Here is an 18,584-nt window from a genome sequence, read left to right on the forward strand (position 1 = left end):
GTTACGATTGTTATATTATATAAGAAATTTTATTATTGTTCCACTTAGTTAATTTGTTCTTAACTGTTATAAAATGGCATGCGTGTCTTATTAAACTATTGAACATTAGTTATTGAACAGCCCAATTTCGCCTTCTCCTTCTTCTTCTTCTCATTTGGGGGCAGTGTAGCGTAAAGCTAACGCTTCTTTAGCGGTGGATTTGAGAATTTTGGGTTCAGTTGAACCAGATTCCATACGTGCTTTATTTTTCTGGAATGGTAAGGGGAGGATTTAGAAGTTAGAGTCTTTCTTTAGTCGAAATATGTATGACTAAAACCCTGGCTGGCCTAGCTAATATACCAACAATTGCAGAACTGAACTATGGACTTTTAATTTCACTTGGACCTTTACTTGAATCGGAACCTAAGAAAACAGCTAACTTAGATATATTTTATGATAATTGGTAATCTTCGCAGAGGCGGTGCGGATGTCAACTTTTCAACGGTTTCTACGGAGTGTCATCGTTGTTGTTTCCTACAAGGTGAGTGGTGACTTTGTATATACAGACCCCTGATGATAATGAAGGTTATTTTCAAAAAAAATTATTAATCTCTAACCTCAGTACCAGCTTGAAGATATTATTCTCTTGTTGCCAAATGTGGTCCTAATCTGAAACTGAGTTAAAACTTCTTAATCGAGCCATATAAAGAGAATTGCATTCTAGAAACCCTTGTAACCCTTGAAACCCTTGAAACCCGACATATAACTTAAAACTTCTTAATCCAGAAATATAAAGAGACTTGTACTCTAGAAACCCTTGAACCCCGACATATAACTTAAAACTTCTTAATCGAGCCATATAAAGAGAATTGTATTCTGGAAACTCTTGTAACCCGACAGATAACTACACAAATACTAAGCGCTCACCTGTGCAGCTGGTCCTCTTAAACGCTTTAATGGCAATTTTATCGCATTTTCTGTTTTCTTAATCAACTTGGTCGGCATACGAAATGGCGTCTTCTTTTGCGGTATAATAGTTTGTTTAAATAGTGTCATGGCTTTACCACATATGTCCAAACCAACTTCGGGATCGAAATCTCTTTTAATTTTATAATTCACCTCGTAGACACGTTCAAAATTACCAGTGGGTGCGAGTGGATTACGCGGCAAATCGACAATCACTTTGACCAAATCCTTTAAAGCCAAGGGACAAATGCGTGCCGTCACCTCGGTGGATGGTGAGAGATCCGGCGTGGAATTGATTTCAATTAAAATCGGATTATATTGTTCGTCTAACATTAAATCACAACCATACAATTCGAACGAATTCTCCACAAAATCAGTCTCCTCCAAACTGGCCATCACAACAGCAATCAGATTCTCTTTAAAGCCCGGAAAAATACGTTCTTCCCATACATTTTCTGGTGCATTCGAATGTTTTAGATAGATTTTGAATTGTTCCAATGACCACATATTGTTCTTCGGCAAACGTATATCACGATTTGGTTTGTTCTTATAACGCTTCTGTACCGAATTATTCGTTAAGTGTATCGACTCACGCAGATCATCGATGGTGAATTCCTGTGAGCTGAAGCGTAAGTAACAATCTCGATATAACCATATATTTAGGGTACAATCACCAATGGAGAGCAGCATGTATTGACGTATGTCAAATTTGGTTTTATGTATCAAAAGTGGACGTTCTGTTGATTGAAAAAGTTATGTTAATTAGTTACATAACCAAAATTACTTGGATTTATACGAATACAAACTTTTTCACAGTAATTTCCTAACCTAATATAGACTCATTAAACGGAATAACCCGAATTAATATGGAGGCAAGAACTCCAAACGGTATTACTAACGTTATTTAAGATTTTATCCAACTCTTCAATTCTCCTTTTCGGATGATCGCCAAATAGATTTAATATAAACCGGTAACTCAGATATTAACCAAATCCTACGTGGTACATGATAGAAACCAACTCTATTATCAGACCATTGTGACAGTTCCTACGGTTCCAACAGTTCCAACCGGAGCAGACCCGGAAAGTGACTTTTGTTTCGTTTTGAGGTAAGTGAGTTCTTCGTCTGCAACAGTAGGTAGTTTCTGAAATCGGTACTTCGAGGACATTACCTAGAGAGATCACCATCACTTGAGCAGAATACTACATATTTCGGGCTGAACATCCTGATTAGTTAAGATTGGTGCCGTCAATACCCTTCGATAGATCTATGATAAAAGTCGTGTTCTAAGTGCTATCTATTCCTGCCTTACCATTCCTGTTGTATACTTCCAAATCAATAAAGCGACCACTTACCCAAATACTTCTGCGCGATATATCTTCTTTGCGGATTGTTGGTTGCCCATTGTAAAATCTCATCAATCGAACTACGTATGATAATACCCAAACCACGACACTGATAACCGGGCTTAAGTATCCACAGATTACGACAACCATCCCATTTGTAATCTCTGCGGCGATCTTCTAATTTAGCCAAATAAATACGACTTAATTTGGACACTTCCTCCAGCAACGTTACAGTCACTTTAATTTTAGCATTATTTCGTATAACTTGATTTGAATCGGCAAAAAAGTTCTGCCACTCAAGATTTTCACTTTCCGTATTCTTTTCGCCTTCTTCATCCAGCGTACGATGTTCGAATTCATCGAAATGTTTTTTCAAATTTGTCACAGCAAAATGCACCACAGCAATCGAGATAGTACCCTCATCCGGATCGGCTAGCGCCGATAAATGCTGACTATTCTCCAAGATGAATTTGAGTAAACTGCGACACTGGGTTTGCCGGAAATCCTCTATGAATGCCATGCGCTCTTCCGAACTGCCACCGAGCCGATAGAAGCGCGGATGACTCATACCGCAAACACCACGCTCATGGAACCACTGATGCTGTTCGGCGCAACCGATCAAACCCACCTTTGTGGAGAAATCCAAATTGCGACCGCGTCGCACACGATTACGCAACGGCAACACATCCGTATGCGAATCGCGTTGTGCCTTCGGTTGCCAAATGAAAAACGCCGGAAAGTGACTAATAATTTTCGAAATGGCCACTGCCTCATAGTCATTGCCACGCTTGGCGTGCTGCAGCAATACCTCCTCGGGTAGACTTTGCAATTTCGGATAACGATTCGGTGCCAATTTCTCCAACCAACCACGATTCAACAAAGCACGTCGTATCGTATGGTAATTACCGTAAACGGTGAATATGCGTCTATTGCGAAACGCATCGATTACACGTGAACGATAGATGCTCGAGAGCGTGCGCGTTTGCGCATTACTAGTCGTCGTTTGACCTTCACTCAGAATCGCCATACTCTTCTTCTTGAAATCGGGATTTGCTGTGTATTTCGTGCCGCTGCTGGTGTGACCGAGTATGTAATTTACGTTCGTATTGGTTGGATTTAGTACGTTAATTTTTGAAACTGCGCAACGATGTGAAAGTGCCGCCAATTCTGCGTCCAATGTTTGTATTAACGAACGGATTTTATAGACCGGATTGTAGTATTGGTTTCTATAATTTGGCCAAGACGTTGAGGAACGTTGCATTCTGTTTACAACAAATTTAGAAGCAGAAGCCGAAAATTTTTTTTGGGGAAAATTTTACAATAATTTTTTGAATGAAGTTTGTTTGAAAAAAAAAAACGCACACACACACTCACATTTCTCCCTGAAAATTGTCAAAACAAACGATTTGAGTTATTACAGATGAAACGCCGAAATAAGCAAATATTAAGTGAAAGACTACGACTAATTATTGGAGGACAACTCATCCATGTTTAATTGTGAAACAATAAAAGCTGAATGTACGTGGGGTTGGTCAAAAAAGTCGAATGGGCGCTACCAAAATTTAAAATGAGCCTAATAATTTTGAAGCACAAATAATCGTGGAGATTTAGAAATCACGAATGTAATCAACTCAAACACACAAAGTTTTATTTATGCCTGTTATAACAGTCCGTCACGGTATTTTAGCCAGCGGGTGTGCGCCATCCACTTTAAATGTTTTTGTCTTAACGATTATCCAGCCCTAAGGCCACACAGGTTTAGATCGCCGAAATAACAGCCCTTGGCCGGGTAAAATCCGAGTCAATTCCGGTGTCTTAGAACCTACTGTTGTGAGAATTGTAAGTCTAGTTGTCGTGGAAGTCATCTCCAGGAAACGTGCTGAGTCGGACCAAAGGAAAGTGGTGTTAGATGGGTCGGTTTCATTGGGCATGCAAAGAGGTGACTAGTATCGACTAGACTCATTGCATGTAGGCTAAATATATTGTATATCGGGTTCAGTCGGGATAAGTAGTAGTTTAACCTGCTACAGTATCCAGAGCGAAGTTGCGGAAGAGGCACTCTGGTTTCGCGTGGCAACTCGAGCTCATTGTCTGGTATAGGTGGTGGTTTGACTCCAAGAATGTCTTTCCCTGGGTTGGGAGGGAAGGTGGTAATGGCTTCACGATGGATAGCGTTTAACGTGTGTCTGAAGCTGTACGCGTCTGCAGTCTGATCGGCGTATTGCGGTATGCCGACGACGTATTGTACGAGCGATCTCTTGCTACAACTGAGAAGCGGTTCCGCTTCCAGCAGATACAGGGTTGATTTCTGCGCAAATCATAGCTTAACGACCTTGTTGTGTAGATGTGCTTCAGAAGACAACAAGAGGCATCCTGTGATTGCCCACAGTGCGATATTCTGACACGTCTGTACCTTGCGTTGCTGCGTCCCACCGCATCCAGGCGATCATACCGGTGCAGCGTAATTGACGACCGGCCGGTCGATAGCCCTGTATGTAGCCAGCAACGTTTCTTTGTTCTTTTCACCCCCAAGTGCTACCTGCTAGCGACTTGAGAATTTTGTTGCGGCTCTGTACTTTGGTCATTATCCCGGTCGTATGTGGAGTGAAGGAATGCAGACTGTCGAGGATGGCACTCTAAATTCTGGGGTTATTCACGATGGGTATTGGAGTATCATCGAGGTGAATGTTAAGATTTAGTCGGTACTCCTTCGCCCAATAGGTAAAGAGTCGCCGAGAGCAGGACGAAGGGACAGGCCACTCGCAAAGAAGAAGCGAGAAAGTTGGAGGTAGGCGTTCCGCTTCAAATAAATACTAATTGCAATGTTGTCTGACTTTACCATACGGAAGCCCATATAAACATATTTTTTGCAACGGTAATTCCAGGACAAAACAACCTTGGTTCAAAATCTCTTCCAAAGAAACACCGCATATAATTCAAACGTCAACCCCTTTCTCTCACACACACACACTCGGAAACAAATTCAAAAACCGTCACCGCTAAAGCCAAAACGGAATATTTGAAGAAAAACAACCGTTATTGAGTCACATTAAGTAAAATTAATTAAAATAAAGTAAAAAAATAGTATGCAGTACATTGAAATTAATCGCTTACACAAATTACCAAATATAAATTGCGTTATTCGATTAACTACTAGTTACAGCTACTACAGTAGTTTATGTGCCTCAAATGAATATTATGAGAAAAATATATATATGTATGTTATTTTTTGTATTGTTGTAATTATGTAATTATCTTTTTATTCTTTTGTATAATTTCTTCTTTTCTTCTTCTTCTTGTTCTCTCCATTTGCGCCGCTACATCAACAAACACACCACAAATTGACAGCTTCGCGAACACGTTTACAATTTATCGAGGTATTGGGACAAGTCGGGTAGACCTTCCTTCAAACCCTTACGCTTACGTGTATCCTGTACAATCTGGTATGGTTTGCTGCTGGGTTCGCACGGATCACCGGGCAACACTTGCCAATGGTCGAACACGCATTGTGGGAAAGCTTGTCCACCGGTGTTGGAACGCAAATCGGCGGTGAAACCGAACGACTCGTTTACGGGCAAGTAAGCCTTGACAACGAACATAGGTGTACCAACAACTTGAGCTTCTTCGAAAACATGACCACGACGTCTATTCAACACACCGTAGATACCACCGACAGCAACTTCGGGACATTGGATTTCGCACAAGTAAACGGGTTCCATCAAACGTGGTCCAGCTGTAATTGTTGAAGCGTACAAGCAACGACGAGTTGTTGGAATGATTTGACCACCACCACGATGGATAGCATCAGCGTGCAACGTCACATCATAAATGTTGAAACGTACACCACGCAAGTTCTCTTCAGCCATGATACCTTCCTTGGATGCCCATTGGAAACCAGCAACAACGGAATCCTTGATTTCATTCAAGTATTGTACGGATTTGGTACAATCCAATACGAAGTTAGGGCCGGTACCGTCAGGACCGAAACACCAGATCTTACGGGCTTCTGTCACATCATAATCGTATTTCTCAGCCAAGTAACGGGCACGCAATTTGAAATCGTCCTTGGAGCTTACATCACCGTTATCAATGTCCTCGGGCAAACCGTCGGGCATGGGCAAAGCCTTCATCATCAAACGGTTATGCTTGTTGGGCGATTTGGACAAACACATTTGGTTGGATTCCTCGAATACGGTTTCACGGTATGATACAACGGGATCGGATTTCTTCAATGGAATGCAAGCGTGATCTTCTTCCAAATCCTTCAAGCAAATTTCCAAATGCAATTCACCGGCACCAGCAATGATATGCTCGCCAGACTCTTCAATGATACATTGCACCATAGGATCGGATTTGGCCAAACGCTTAAGACCTTCCACCAATTTTGGCAAATCAGCAGGGTTCTTGGGCTCGACAGCGACACGCACGACAGGTGACACGGAGAATTTCATCACCTAAAAGCACAAAATATAAAAAAAAATAAAAATTATAAAAAATCTGCATTTTTCTTTAAATGAAATTGTAATAAATCGTAGTAAAAAGAATCAGAAGAAACATATCGCTCATTATATTGTTCAGAACAGGTCTGTGTAAAACTATCATCAACAAACAAACGTGTGTATTAAAATACAGTAATCCACTTATGTAACTCACCTTCATGTTGTGGGCATCCTTGAATGTGGTGATGGTACCGGTCTTCACCAAGAACTGATCGACACCGACGAGACCGCAAATGTTACCGGAAGGCACATCTTCGATGGCTTCAACATAACGACCCATCATCAAAATAGTACGTTGGATGGACTTTTCGTACAAATCTTCCTTCTTGCCGGGAACATAGTTGGGGCCCATGATACGGCACTTCTGGCCAGTAGCGACCTTACCGGAGAAGACACGACCGAAGGCATAGAAACGACCCTTATCGGATGTCGGTACCATTTTGGAAATGTACATCATCAATGGACCATCGGGATCACAGTTCTTAACGGCGACGGCAGCCTCATCGTCATGTGGACCCTCGTACAACATCTCCATACGGTATTTCTGAGCAACCACAGGTGAAGGCAAGTGAATGGCAATCATCTGAAGCAGAGCTTCACCAGCTGGCAACCATGTGCGCATAACGACCTTCAACAAAGCTTTGCCATCCTTGTCCTTATCTTCGTGCTTGATGGCAACACCGATCTTCTCCAACAAGGTACCGATCTCTTCCTTCTTGTAGTTCATGATAGCATCGAACACTTTGTAGATGGGATCCAAGATGTACATGCAGAAGGAACGCTTGTTATCGGCTTCCTTTTGTTTTTGCCATTTCTTGGTCTTGGCGTTGAAGAAGTTCTCACCCCACAGACTAAACAACGAAACATACACATAGTATATTAATCACTGCATAACAACAACAACAACAAACACATTAGTATATACTAAATAATTCATTATCATCTTATCTGTACCACACCCTGTTGGCAATAATTTCTAATGCGTTATATAATTATCTCGACAAATCTTCAGCTAATTCCGATTGAACATTAAGAAAGCGGTTCCAGAACAGCGTTACAAAGCGTCGATCTAGGTGCCGCTGAAACAGCGTACCGGTTTAATCTGCTTTTATTGAAGTTGCACTTGTAGCACGGTCTTCAGAAACATACCTATTTGGACAAGTCCAAATTGAGCATATCTCTTGCGTGCAACACAAATTGTGCTAAAAGCGTTTTTTTATTTGTATTTTTTCTTCTACATATTATTAAACTACTTATAACTGATTGAAAGAGGTAATATACAAAGGATCCAAATTTAGACTTACCGGTTCATTAGCTTGACAACGTCGATCTTGAATTTCTCGGAGTACATTTCGGAGAACTGCTTAAGAGTGAAAGCCCAACCGTGCAGACCGGAACCGAAACCGACGGAACCCTTTGAGGGGTCGACACGTACTTCACCCATTGGACCACCATCATCGTTATAAGTAGCAATGATGACGTTCACGTTTTCAACGATACGCTGGAAAGTCTGGTACAATTCTTCAGCGCCCAATTGCAATTCAAGCAAAGCGCGATCCATCTTGTTCATGAACAAAATTGGCTTAATACGTTCAGCGATGGCTTGACGCAACACGGTCTCAGTTTGCACACATACACCAGACACGCAATCGACGACGACCAAGGCACCGTCAGTTACGCGAAGAGCAGCTGTTACTTCAGATGAGAAATCAACGTGACCGGGTGAATCGATCAAATTGATCAAGAAACCCTTGCAGTCCTTCTCACGCTGATCGGCATGAGTGATGAAGACAAGATCCTTATCTTCAACTTCGAAGTACATAGAAATGGCACTGTTGATAAATATATATGTAATTGTATAAATTAATATAAGACTATTAGGAAAAGAGCTAGTATTAATAAACTTACGTTGACTTGATGGTAATGCAACGTTCCTGTTCATCCTTACGGGTGTCAGTGAAACGGGTTTCACCAGCCTTGGCACCAGCAATGATACCAGCCTTCGACACCTACAACAAAAGTGCAAAAACACAATTATTAAATCAGGTTGTGAAATAGTCACTGCTGACGTCATAACACGAAGAGGGAGAGTGTATATGCTCAACAAATGGTTATTGGTTTATTTACTTACCAAGGAGTCGGTCAAAGTAGATTTGCCATGATCGACGTGAGCAATGACGGACATGTTACGGATGTTCCGCTTCTTGTCCATCAAGGAACGGATTTCGTCGACAGTAAAGTTGACCTGCACAAATACACGTACGAAACCATCACGCCATCAGCACACAGTAGTTATGAATTTATATGTAAAGTAAATAAGTGGATACACAAATGTTAATTTCTGCTAGCAAATCAACGCATTTTCATGTTTGAAAAACGAAATTTTCAGCTTTAAATCGTAAAATGTTGGCCTTGAGAGATTCCTTTGTACAAAACTGCATACGTCATGCGGTTGCCCCGATGAAATTATGTCGTCGATACCTCGTTTACGCAAACGAACACACGACCTTCGCCATTATGTAGCACATATAAGATTTTGGATTAAGGTTTTCTTTGAAACCAATTTGCATAATAAAATGCGCAATTCCTCTCAAGATATTCCGAACATTTTAACCATTAAAGCTGTTACTTTCTGTTTTGCATTAGTTTTCATATATTTTTTACATACCATTTTGGATGTTTAATGATATTTCTGACCAACTTTTAAAAACACTACACGCCTCGAATCGTGTACTTGGCGAAAAGAACGACGGACAAATCCACCACCTACGGCTCGGTCACCTAGCCAATTCAACATGTTTTTTCGGAGTAATAGTGTTGCCAACGCTCATTACATGCATGGTTGCATTAATTATACACCTCACGAACACAGGGCGATGTTGGGAATGTTATTGTAAATTCTCATTAAAACCACTGCAATAAAATGTGTCTTAACTCTTTTGAGCGTAACTATTCAAATTGGAGTAATTTTTAAATGCTCAATTTAGAAAAAACCGAGGCATGGCAGTGTGTTTCAAACAAATTTAATCTGCTTAAATATATCCGAAAGAGTAGAGAAGAGATAATACGGCAGCTCTTGGAAGTGAAGGTGAATTCTAACATTACACCGAACAACTCCACACACTGTTGCAATTTATGAAAAAATTTATGGCAAGCCATATAGGATTATGTTATTATGAGATTCGGAAGTGCACTGATATTGCATTTTAGTCTAATTGGGCGCTATCTTGAGGAGAAAAACTAAAATTTAAACTGATTTCTTAGGTATATGTACAGTATTAAAGTAAACAATGTGAAACTATTATACTGATCATTTTACCGCTAGATAGAGTCGGAACTTTGTGATAAACCTTTCTAGCTTTCTTAACAGTCCTTTCATTATAGTTCAATAGTTCATGAACCTACTATCAATCATTTTAATATAGTTTGTACACTTAATCCCAAAGGTTTGAAGTGAACTGTAATATTCTAATTAGCAGTATAGTCCTTTTGATCTTAACTAGTAAACATATTATGACGTCACAACATGGCATTGAGCCATAAACACATATAGTCTTAGTCTAATAAAATAATATATTTTTAAAATATTAATATATTCATATAAAGATGGATAATATAAAATGGCACACGTACTTATATATTTGTAAGCTGTTCCCAAAACAAATTCTATTCAAATACACATAATCTAATGTGAATACTTATCAAAACTGACAGCTATCGTCAAGTAGTTGAAGCTCAAATGTTTGCTGGGTGCCATGTGACAACTAAGTCGAAAAGGAAACAAGAATTGAGAAGACAGCAGAATATAGTTTGAATTTACATAATATTCCAACATCTTCTCGTTTAAAGCAAAAAAACAAGGAAAATTGTTTATTTCATTTCGCTCCCAGCCATCGCAACATTTTCCGGTTGAATTCAAAATTGCATTTTTGAGATTTACAAAATAATCAGAGAAAACAAAATTCCCTTTTAAGTGCGAAGAAAAGATATGAAAAAGTGAAAAAACGAGAGCAAGAGGACGGCAAAAAATTACAAATGTTGAAAAGAAAACTTTTGTAGGAAGAGAAGTGCGTAAGTGAAGTGCAAAATAATTAAAGAAATAACTAGACAAGGAATAATACATACAGAATAGCCAAAATAATATTAAAACTAAATTATAGCAAATCATATTAGTAGTAAGAAGAAGTGAGTAACAAGAAAACATATTCATCGAAGACTAATTTCGATTCATCGATAGAAAAAAAAGAAAGCAAGTGGTAAAACAGAAACAAAAACTTGAGCCAGCGAGGCTGCTACTGAATACAATAAGAAGAAAAAAAAAACCAACCAAACAACCAACGCGGCAGAGATTTGCTACCAAAAGGCAGAAAAGAAGCAAAGCAGAAGTAGCTTAACGAAGAAGCAACAGTGGTCGTGGTGGGAATGCTGGAGCGGAGCACCCCCACAGCAGCAGACCACCTCAACCAAAATTTACAAATAATTTGTTATTGTTTTAACCATACAAACCAACAACAAAAGATAAAAAAATTTCAAGTTTTAATTGCGATATTGATTTGGATTATTACATTAAAATAGTTTTCAAGAAATAAAAGTATTAAAATTTTAACTGCTGGTGAAAATAACATGAACATAGCGTGCGAACAGCTACTCCAGTGAGTCAAACAGGTGAGTTGTGTGTACGAAAACTAAAAACATATTTTACTGCCAAAAAATATGGATTACAGACTGCCAACAATGCAGTGGTGCAACTAACCATATTTCTTAATATGTACATAAATACATAAGTATTTGTTATACCAGCTTGGCAAACTTTTTTTTTATATGTATCATATATACTCATTATAATTTGTCTTTCTTTTATACAATAGAATACTTGCGGTCTTAGTTATACTGCATCAGAATTAGTCGAACATCTGTTGCCGCCAACACCACTACAGTCTCCTCTGCCACACTATTAACTTTGGTCAACGAAAAAGTTGGTGTACATCGCTTTCCGCAAACACCACCACCAGCCAGTGTATCTGTATCAACATCGTTGCTCTTAAGCAAATCAACTGCAACAACTACAGCACGCACTTGGCGGACATATCCGCAAACGTTTACCAAGGCATTACGCACCACAACTCAACGCTCTGTGCCACCGCCATCCAGGCGTGCCGCCACCGCTGCTGCTGCCAAAGGTGCAGCTAACAATACTGCAGCCACCATGGCTTGGACAGAGGTGAGTAGTAAATACAGCTTTATTATGCAAAATTTAATTAATGTAATTGTAAATAAATTAGCAACAAGCAGGCGCAGTGGCATAGTTGTTGAGGAAAATGTGCAAATGATCAGTGTGTAGTGTCAATTTTTTTTGAATTCAGTAGGTAAAATGTATGCAAACAACTGTGTAAATAATAGTTTTGTGCATAAAATTGTATGTGTAGTGCATAATTCGTGCAGCATTCCGACAACTCATTAAATTTTGGTTTTTATACATATAAGCGCATCGTATATTGCAAACAAATCTGAGTATTTTCAGCAACAATCCGGTATTTCCTAGTGCAAAATTTAATATATTTAAGAAAATTATTTGCTTGGAAATATATACATAATTTATGCCGACAACACAACTATTATTTTTCCTTGCGCCGTTATATGCACGATTAAACACCCAAAACAATAACAAAACTATTTGGAAATAAACATATGAGTCAATAGCTTATCATATCAAGTTATTTTATCAAAACAGTGGAGGAGTGGAATTAAGTATACAAAATCATCAGTTGTAGGCCATTTCAAAGCATTTTAAAGGTTCAATAGATTATAAACTGTGAAAGTTGACTGCTTACGTACTATTTATGTTACCGTATAATACATATGATGTATCGCGAAAGTGGTTTAATTACATATAATTCAGTTAGACACAGCAAGGTAAATAAGCTGTAACCTCAACGGCAACAAGAATATAAAAAAAATAGCTTTAATTGGGTTAGTAATAGTGGAAAAACTCATGTAAATATGTGTCAACCATGTAAAAGTACAAATTTAAAGAAAACTCTACAAAATGTGTACCTGCGTGCGCTAGTGTTTCTAACTGATAATGTGTTGCAATAGTTGCAGTTAGTTTTCCGACACAGCTGCTAAAAGGCAACATGTTTTTCTCTGCCCACAAAATAGTCTAAATTGTAATGCGCGCTTGTCATACGGAATTAAGTGTCACGTAGTAGTTTTACCAGCTGAGTGACAGCGTGAGTAAATGAGTACACGTTTCTCACAGAGTACGCTAGTCAATTCATTCTGTTCATACTTCTGGTTTTCATCTTATCGTTTCCAACGACAGGTTTAGCTTGCGCACAAAGCAGCTTGCCATCAAAGTGAGAGCGCTTAGCACTATTGCGCCACCTGCCGATGGAGCGCGCTTCCGATGCCATAGAAAATTACACAATGTAATGGCTATGCGCAGTCATGGTTGTTACTTAAATGCTTTATTTACATACAGATATACTTTGAAGTGCTTGTAATAAGATATTTACGGATTTTTTTTTTAATTGCGCAATGAAATATTTCATTGTTCACGGTTGTAAATTTTATTTAATATATTTTAAAAAGTTTTGAATGCTGTAAAGGTGTGTATAAAATATTTACATATTTATCTAGTTAAGAAATTTAACAATGTGTAGAAAGCTCTCTGAAGCATAAGCTGGAAAAAATATTGCTTTTAATTATAAAGCTTTAACCTCAAATATCTTCAATACATTTGAGTATAGTTTTCGGTGATTTTGTAGTAGTTAAATAAAAATTAAAAAATAAAATTGTCCATCATTCTTCACAGTCCATATTGCAAATGCTTTGCAGTTGAAGTCGTGCATTTACTTCGGCTTTCACTAGATTATTTCAAAACTGAGTTCTCTATGAAAAATATGCATATTTTAGGCTTATTAATGTATTGATGTTCCGCTAAATTTTTTAGTACATGGGTTAAATGCCGAAAACTATGCTATAAATTTTATTCATGATATAGGAATATTATAAATGTTACATGCTTTTAGGCTTCTCAATAATTTTTTTAAAGGTAAAATTTTCAAAATTTAATCAAAACCCGTTTTTAATTGAGCTATATTAAAGAATGCGCTTAAAAGATACTAAAAAAATATACAAATGACTTTGTATGTACATACTTATAAGTGTCATATATATTGTATAATATCTCAATATTTAAACATTATTTGAGAATTTCACTGATATAAATTTAAGAAATTAGGCGATTACCGTTTTTTATGGTACAAGCTAAATCCCAAGAAAGCCTAATTGTTATACAAATGATTTCATTGCATACATTTAGGCTTATTTGGGAATTTATTTAATTTCCAAAAAACAATAAGCTAAAGATTCGAAAAAATTCTTCTGCTAAAACATTTTTAATTTCACAACTAAATCGTTTAATTTCTTTCAGTTCTGTCTGGTATACTAAATTTAGCATTATTTTTCAATAAGCCGCTGTGAAAAGGAAGTGCTTTAAACTCAAAACGTGATAAGCATTGCAAGTGAGTTTCTCGTTGTACCCAAATAGGAAGGGTGGCCAAAATATTTTCCACAACTACATGCATACATGCATTGTCTACGATTAAAGGCATTATATACGAGTACAAATGCTTGTACTCAACTGCGCCGCTGTGACAGCTTAAATAGAGAACTACATAGTGTCACTCTCTCTCTCTCTCGTTTAAATGGGAAAATTTAAAAAAATAATATATAAAACAATAGCTTATAAGAAAATGATTGCCAAGCCTTCAACTTCAAAATTCTGTTGTTTGAATCAAAACCTATTGGAAGAGCACCAATTGTGAGATTTTGAGAAATTGAGAGCGAGCCAATAAAATTGCATTACCGTTGCTACAAGCCAATAACAGTTAGGGCTTACCTGATATTTGTTGTTGTGGACGTTAACATTTTGCTGCCAATATGCGCTCACAATTTTTAACTTGCCAGTGGAAGATGTTGAGTTTGTTGTTGTTGTTAAGAGTCGCTCGTAGTAACACACTGCATGCCACTGTCGGCTTTGTAACTTTGTTATTGCTGTTAGCAGTATTGTATTGAAAACATTGGTAGCAGCAGCAGCAACAGCACTGCCACCAGCACCAACACCACCACCACCACTTTGAACACTGACTATTGCCATTGTTCTCGCCTGTCGATCGTCTGACTGCGTTGTCAGTGGCTTTTCAGTTTGTTATTGTTGGCTCATCGCATTGGTTGTCTGCTTGGTTGTCTCTTCTAGCGGGTGAATAAAAATACAGAAAACAGCAACAACAAAACCACCTTTCCGACAAATACAACGAACGAGGCAAAGTAACGAGTACGCGGCAACCAGGCGGGCGTACGGTCGGAGATCTTGCCTGCATTCAGTGTGCTACGCGCTTGCCTACCGCTTGGCAGTCGCGCTCACATTTCGTGTAAACTCAGTCGGTGTACGCGACGTGTGTGTGACTCCTGTTGCCGCGTTTAAATAACAACTCAAATTGTGTTTTGATTACGAATTCTTTCAGTGTTCATATTCTATTTCATAGTAGACATACAAACATACATACATACAGAGACAGAGCGAGTACTGTGCCACTATTATTTTATTATTAAATTTTTTTTTTGTATACGTTGTTGGCGTTCCATTTGGCCCAACACCTCGTCTGGTGTGGTTCGTCGATTGTCTAAGCGCAATATTCCCGTTTGTATTTGTACTACAAAACGCCAACTGTGTTAATGTGTGTGTGTCTATGCCTTTATGCGCTTCAGCTCAACTCAGTTTAGTTTAGTTCAGCTCAGTTACACTGTGCTCAGCTCAGCATTTTCTATTACGTTTTTTCACATAAAATCTGTTTTTTAGTTAGTGCGCGTCTAAATATATTTATAAAACTTTTTTTTTTGCTTGGCGCTGTCCATCGAAGCGCTACGCGCGGTGTGCCTCGCTTATGCCATTGAATATTAACAGTGCTGCAGTGCGGTATTTTATACTTTAATTATTTTTATTCTCAAGTGTATGTGTGTGTGTGTGTTTTATTTTGACTTGCATTGCATTTTTGACACCGCCAAGAAGCAAGCCAAGTTTATAACGCAGCCGTGTCTGTAGTTTCAAGAACGGGCCCAACCGAACAACCAACTAACCAACAAAGCGTACAACAATATAACCGTACATGCGTAGTTACTACATACATACGCAAGTGTATGTAAATGTTTCAATCAACTCAGCTGGCTGACTGGCTGGCTGACCAACAAAGCCAATGCTACCGAGTGCGCTTGGACGTTGTTTGCATAAACTGTGTCGCGCCATCCAACGTTTTTGCCAAGAACCGTACGTGGCGGAATTATTGTACTTTACATATGTAGTATACAGACATACATACAACAGTTACAGGCATATCCATACATTACATACGCGTATCATACCCGCCGCCGTGTGCTCGTATAATTAATGCTTTGGAACGCGGTTCTGGCCGTGATTTGGTGGCACTGCGTCGGCAATGTACCACTGACACTGCCATTACCGCTGCCGCACCCTAAATACAGACTACTAATAAATACAGCAAAGCAATGAGCAATATGCCACACAATGATTGCAAATCGTTTGAGTGAAACCGAAAAACACAAACAAAAATTAAATAAAAATAAAAAAGTGACATTAGAAAAGTCGAAAAAAAACTAAAGAGGAAATCTTAACACACCTTTAGCCGTTATTTATTTTGTTTCATGCATGATCTACACTTCTCTGAGTCATTATTGCAATGAGCCCTTGTAATTGTGGAGCAATCGCAATTAAGTGAACCAAAAATAATGCATGTATATAAAAATAACGAAAAAAAATGAAAATTTTAAAAATAACATAAAAATTAAAAAGTTTAAAAATAGATAAAAAAAATTAAGAAGAAAGTAATACATTACTTTAAAAATTGAAAAAATAAGTTTATAACTAAAAAAACACACAATAATAAATAATATAAAAAATAATGTTAAAAAAATATTTAAAAAAAATAAAAATTTAAAAAAATTTTAAAAATAATTAAAAAAAAAGTTCATTGCTTTAAAAACTAAAAAATAATAATTGTATATCTAAAATACTCAATAAAATTAAAATGCACATTATTAGATTAATATAATATAATAAAAATCAAAGGCGTTTGAAAAAAAAATAAAAAAAAAATCAATAAATTAATTAATTATTTAATCGAATAAAGTCTGAGGAGATCAAAAATGCATTAATGGAAATAGTTCCTAAATTGTGTTAATAATCCAAGAAAATAAAATAAAACATAATTAAAAGTGAAAATAAATTATAAAATTCGAATAGTTAGAAATTTTAATACAATAAACACATAACTAATCGAAAAAGCCATAAGAAAACTTAATTGAGACAATCAGGGTTGTTGTGGAATCTGACAGTTGTCGGAATCAGAATTCAAACCGACAAAAAATTCTGGTTCGTGTCATGAATTCTCATATTATTGGTTTGATGTTCGAATCAGAAATTCTATAGGTTTTAGGTGTCATGGAAACCAATTTTATCGGTTTAACTATCAGAAACAATACAAGAGCTTCAGGGCTGACAGATTTGAGACATTTTGTTCAAATTTATTTTGATTTGGAGTTAAAACGCTTTGGAAAAAATATAACAATTATTAAAAAATAAGATAAGAACGCTAAATGACGTAAAAACGGAATAATAAAATATTCTAAGAATTTTACAAAATAAGTAATTCAGATTAGATCACGGAAATTTCAAACTTTTCATATAAAAGTTAAACAATATACAGTGGAACTTCCAGAAGATCTCCATTACTTAAACTTTTAAATTGGCAATATCGTTTAAAAATCAAATTTCATACAAATTTCCTTCCATAACTCGAACTCTTGAAGTGGCATTGAAAGGCAATTCCATACAAATATTCTCGAAGTTTTTTTGTGGATTATGGTGATTCGAGTTAGAGAAGTTCCACTGTATATATACACTTTAATATGTACATTTTTACATAAAAATAATTACTATTTTTGACTTCCTTTGAGCATAAAGCGAATTACTGTGATTCCTTAAAACTTTCATTTTTTCGCGCTACTTTCATTGCCAAATAAAATAAAAGCTGAAATAATTTCTCATTTTAATTATATTTTTTGGGTTTAATGAATATTTTGAACTAATTATATAATTACAATTCCAAAAATATGTCTTGCTAATTTTTCCCCACGAATAAATAGCAGCCCCCATGAATCGAACAGCTGATTCGAATATTGGTTTGCTTATATTCGAAAAGACGAAAATCCAATCAGATTCTGTGACACCAATGAAAATCGGAATTGGTTTGCCATTCTGACATTCAGCAAATCTGTCTTGGATTCCACAACACCCCTGAATGAATGTTCCGTTTAAAATCATATTAAATGAATTTATCAAACGTATAACTTATATAAGATTAACTTCTATGACATTATAAATAACATAAATAGTAGAGAGTCAATCTTTAAAAGAAGTTAGAAATTAATAAATGAATAAGGCATGAAAGAAACGGAAACGCGCAGGAGTAAAAAGCAAAATCCATTTTCACTTTGTGAAAAAGTTAATAAAAAAATTGCATGAGCAAAAATAAATGGTAAAAAATAAAAATAATTACAAAAAAAAATAATACAAAATTTAGGTATCTAATATTAATACAAAAAAATAAAAATTTCGTACCAACCTAATAAATGTGTGCATATATAATAATAAAAATATTATTAGGAAAAAAATTACATATTTATCATATAAAAATATAAGAAATAAATATAATAA

The 18,584-nt window shown here is 36.9% G+C and overlaps 2 protein-coding genes across 2 annotated transcripts; both read right to left on the minus strand.

Moving 5' to 3' along the window:
• Position 1: 1 nt before the first annotated feature.
• Positions 2 to 3,679, minus strand: LOC105217892 (tubulin glycylase 3B). Its single transcript, XM_011193132.3, has 3 exons — positions 2,301 to 3,679; positions 907 to 1,682; positions 2 to 249 (listed from the first exon to the last, which is right to left on the minus strand). The coding sequence occupies exons 1-3, from the start codon at positions 3,550 to 3,552 to the stop codon at positions 151 to 153; spliced, it is 2,127 nt and encodes a 708-aa protein (XP_011191434.2). The 5' UTR covers positions 3,553 to 3,679; the 3' UTR covers positions 2 to 150.
• A 1,830-nt stretch (positions 3,680 to 5,509) lies between these two features.
• Positions 5,510 to 9,610, minus strand: Ef2b (eukaryotic translation elongation factor 2). The gene is made up of 6 exons (XM_011193133.3): positions 9,459 to 9,610; positions 8,922 to 9,035; positions 8,699 to 8,799; positions 8,095 to 8,622; positions 6,945 to 7,641; positions 5,510 to 6,745 (listed from the first exon to the last, which is right to left on the minus strand). Exons 1-6 carry the CDS (start codon positions 9,459 to 9,461, stop codon positions 5,654 to 5,656), a joined length of 2,535 nt encoding a protein of 844 aa, XP_011191435.1. The 5' UTR covers positions 9,462 to 9,610; the 3' UTR covers positions 5,510 to 5,653.
• Between the last annotated feature and the right edge of the window lie 8,974 nt (positions 9,611 to 18,584).

Source organism: Zeugodacus cucurbitae, chromosome 3 (genome assembly GCF_028554725.1).
Source record: "Zeugodacus cucurbitae isolate PBARC_wt_2022May chromosome 3, idZeuCucr1.2, whole genome shotgun sequence".
Classification (NCBI taxonomy): domain Eukaryota; kingdom Metazoa; phylum Arthropoda; class Insecta; order Diptera; family Tephritidae; genus Zeugodacus; species Zeugodacus cucurbitae.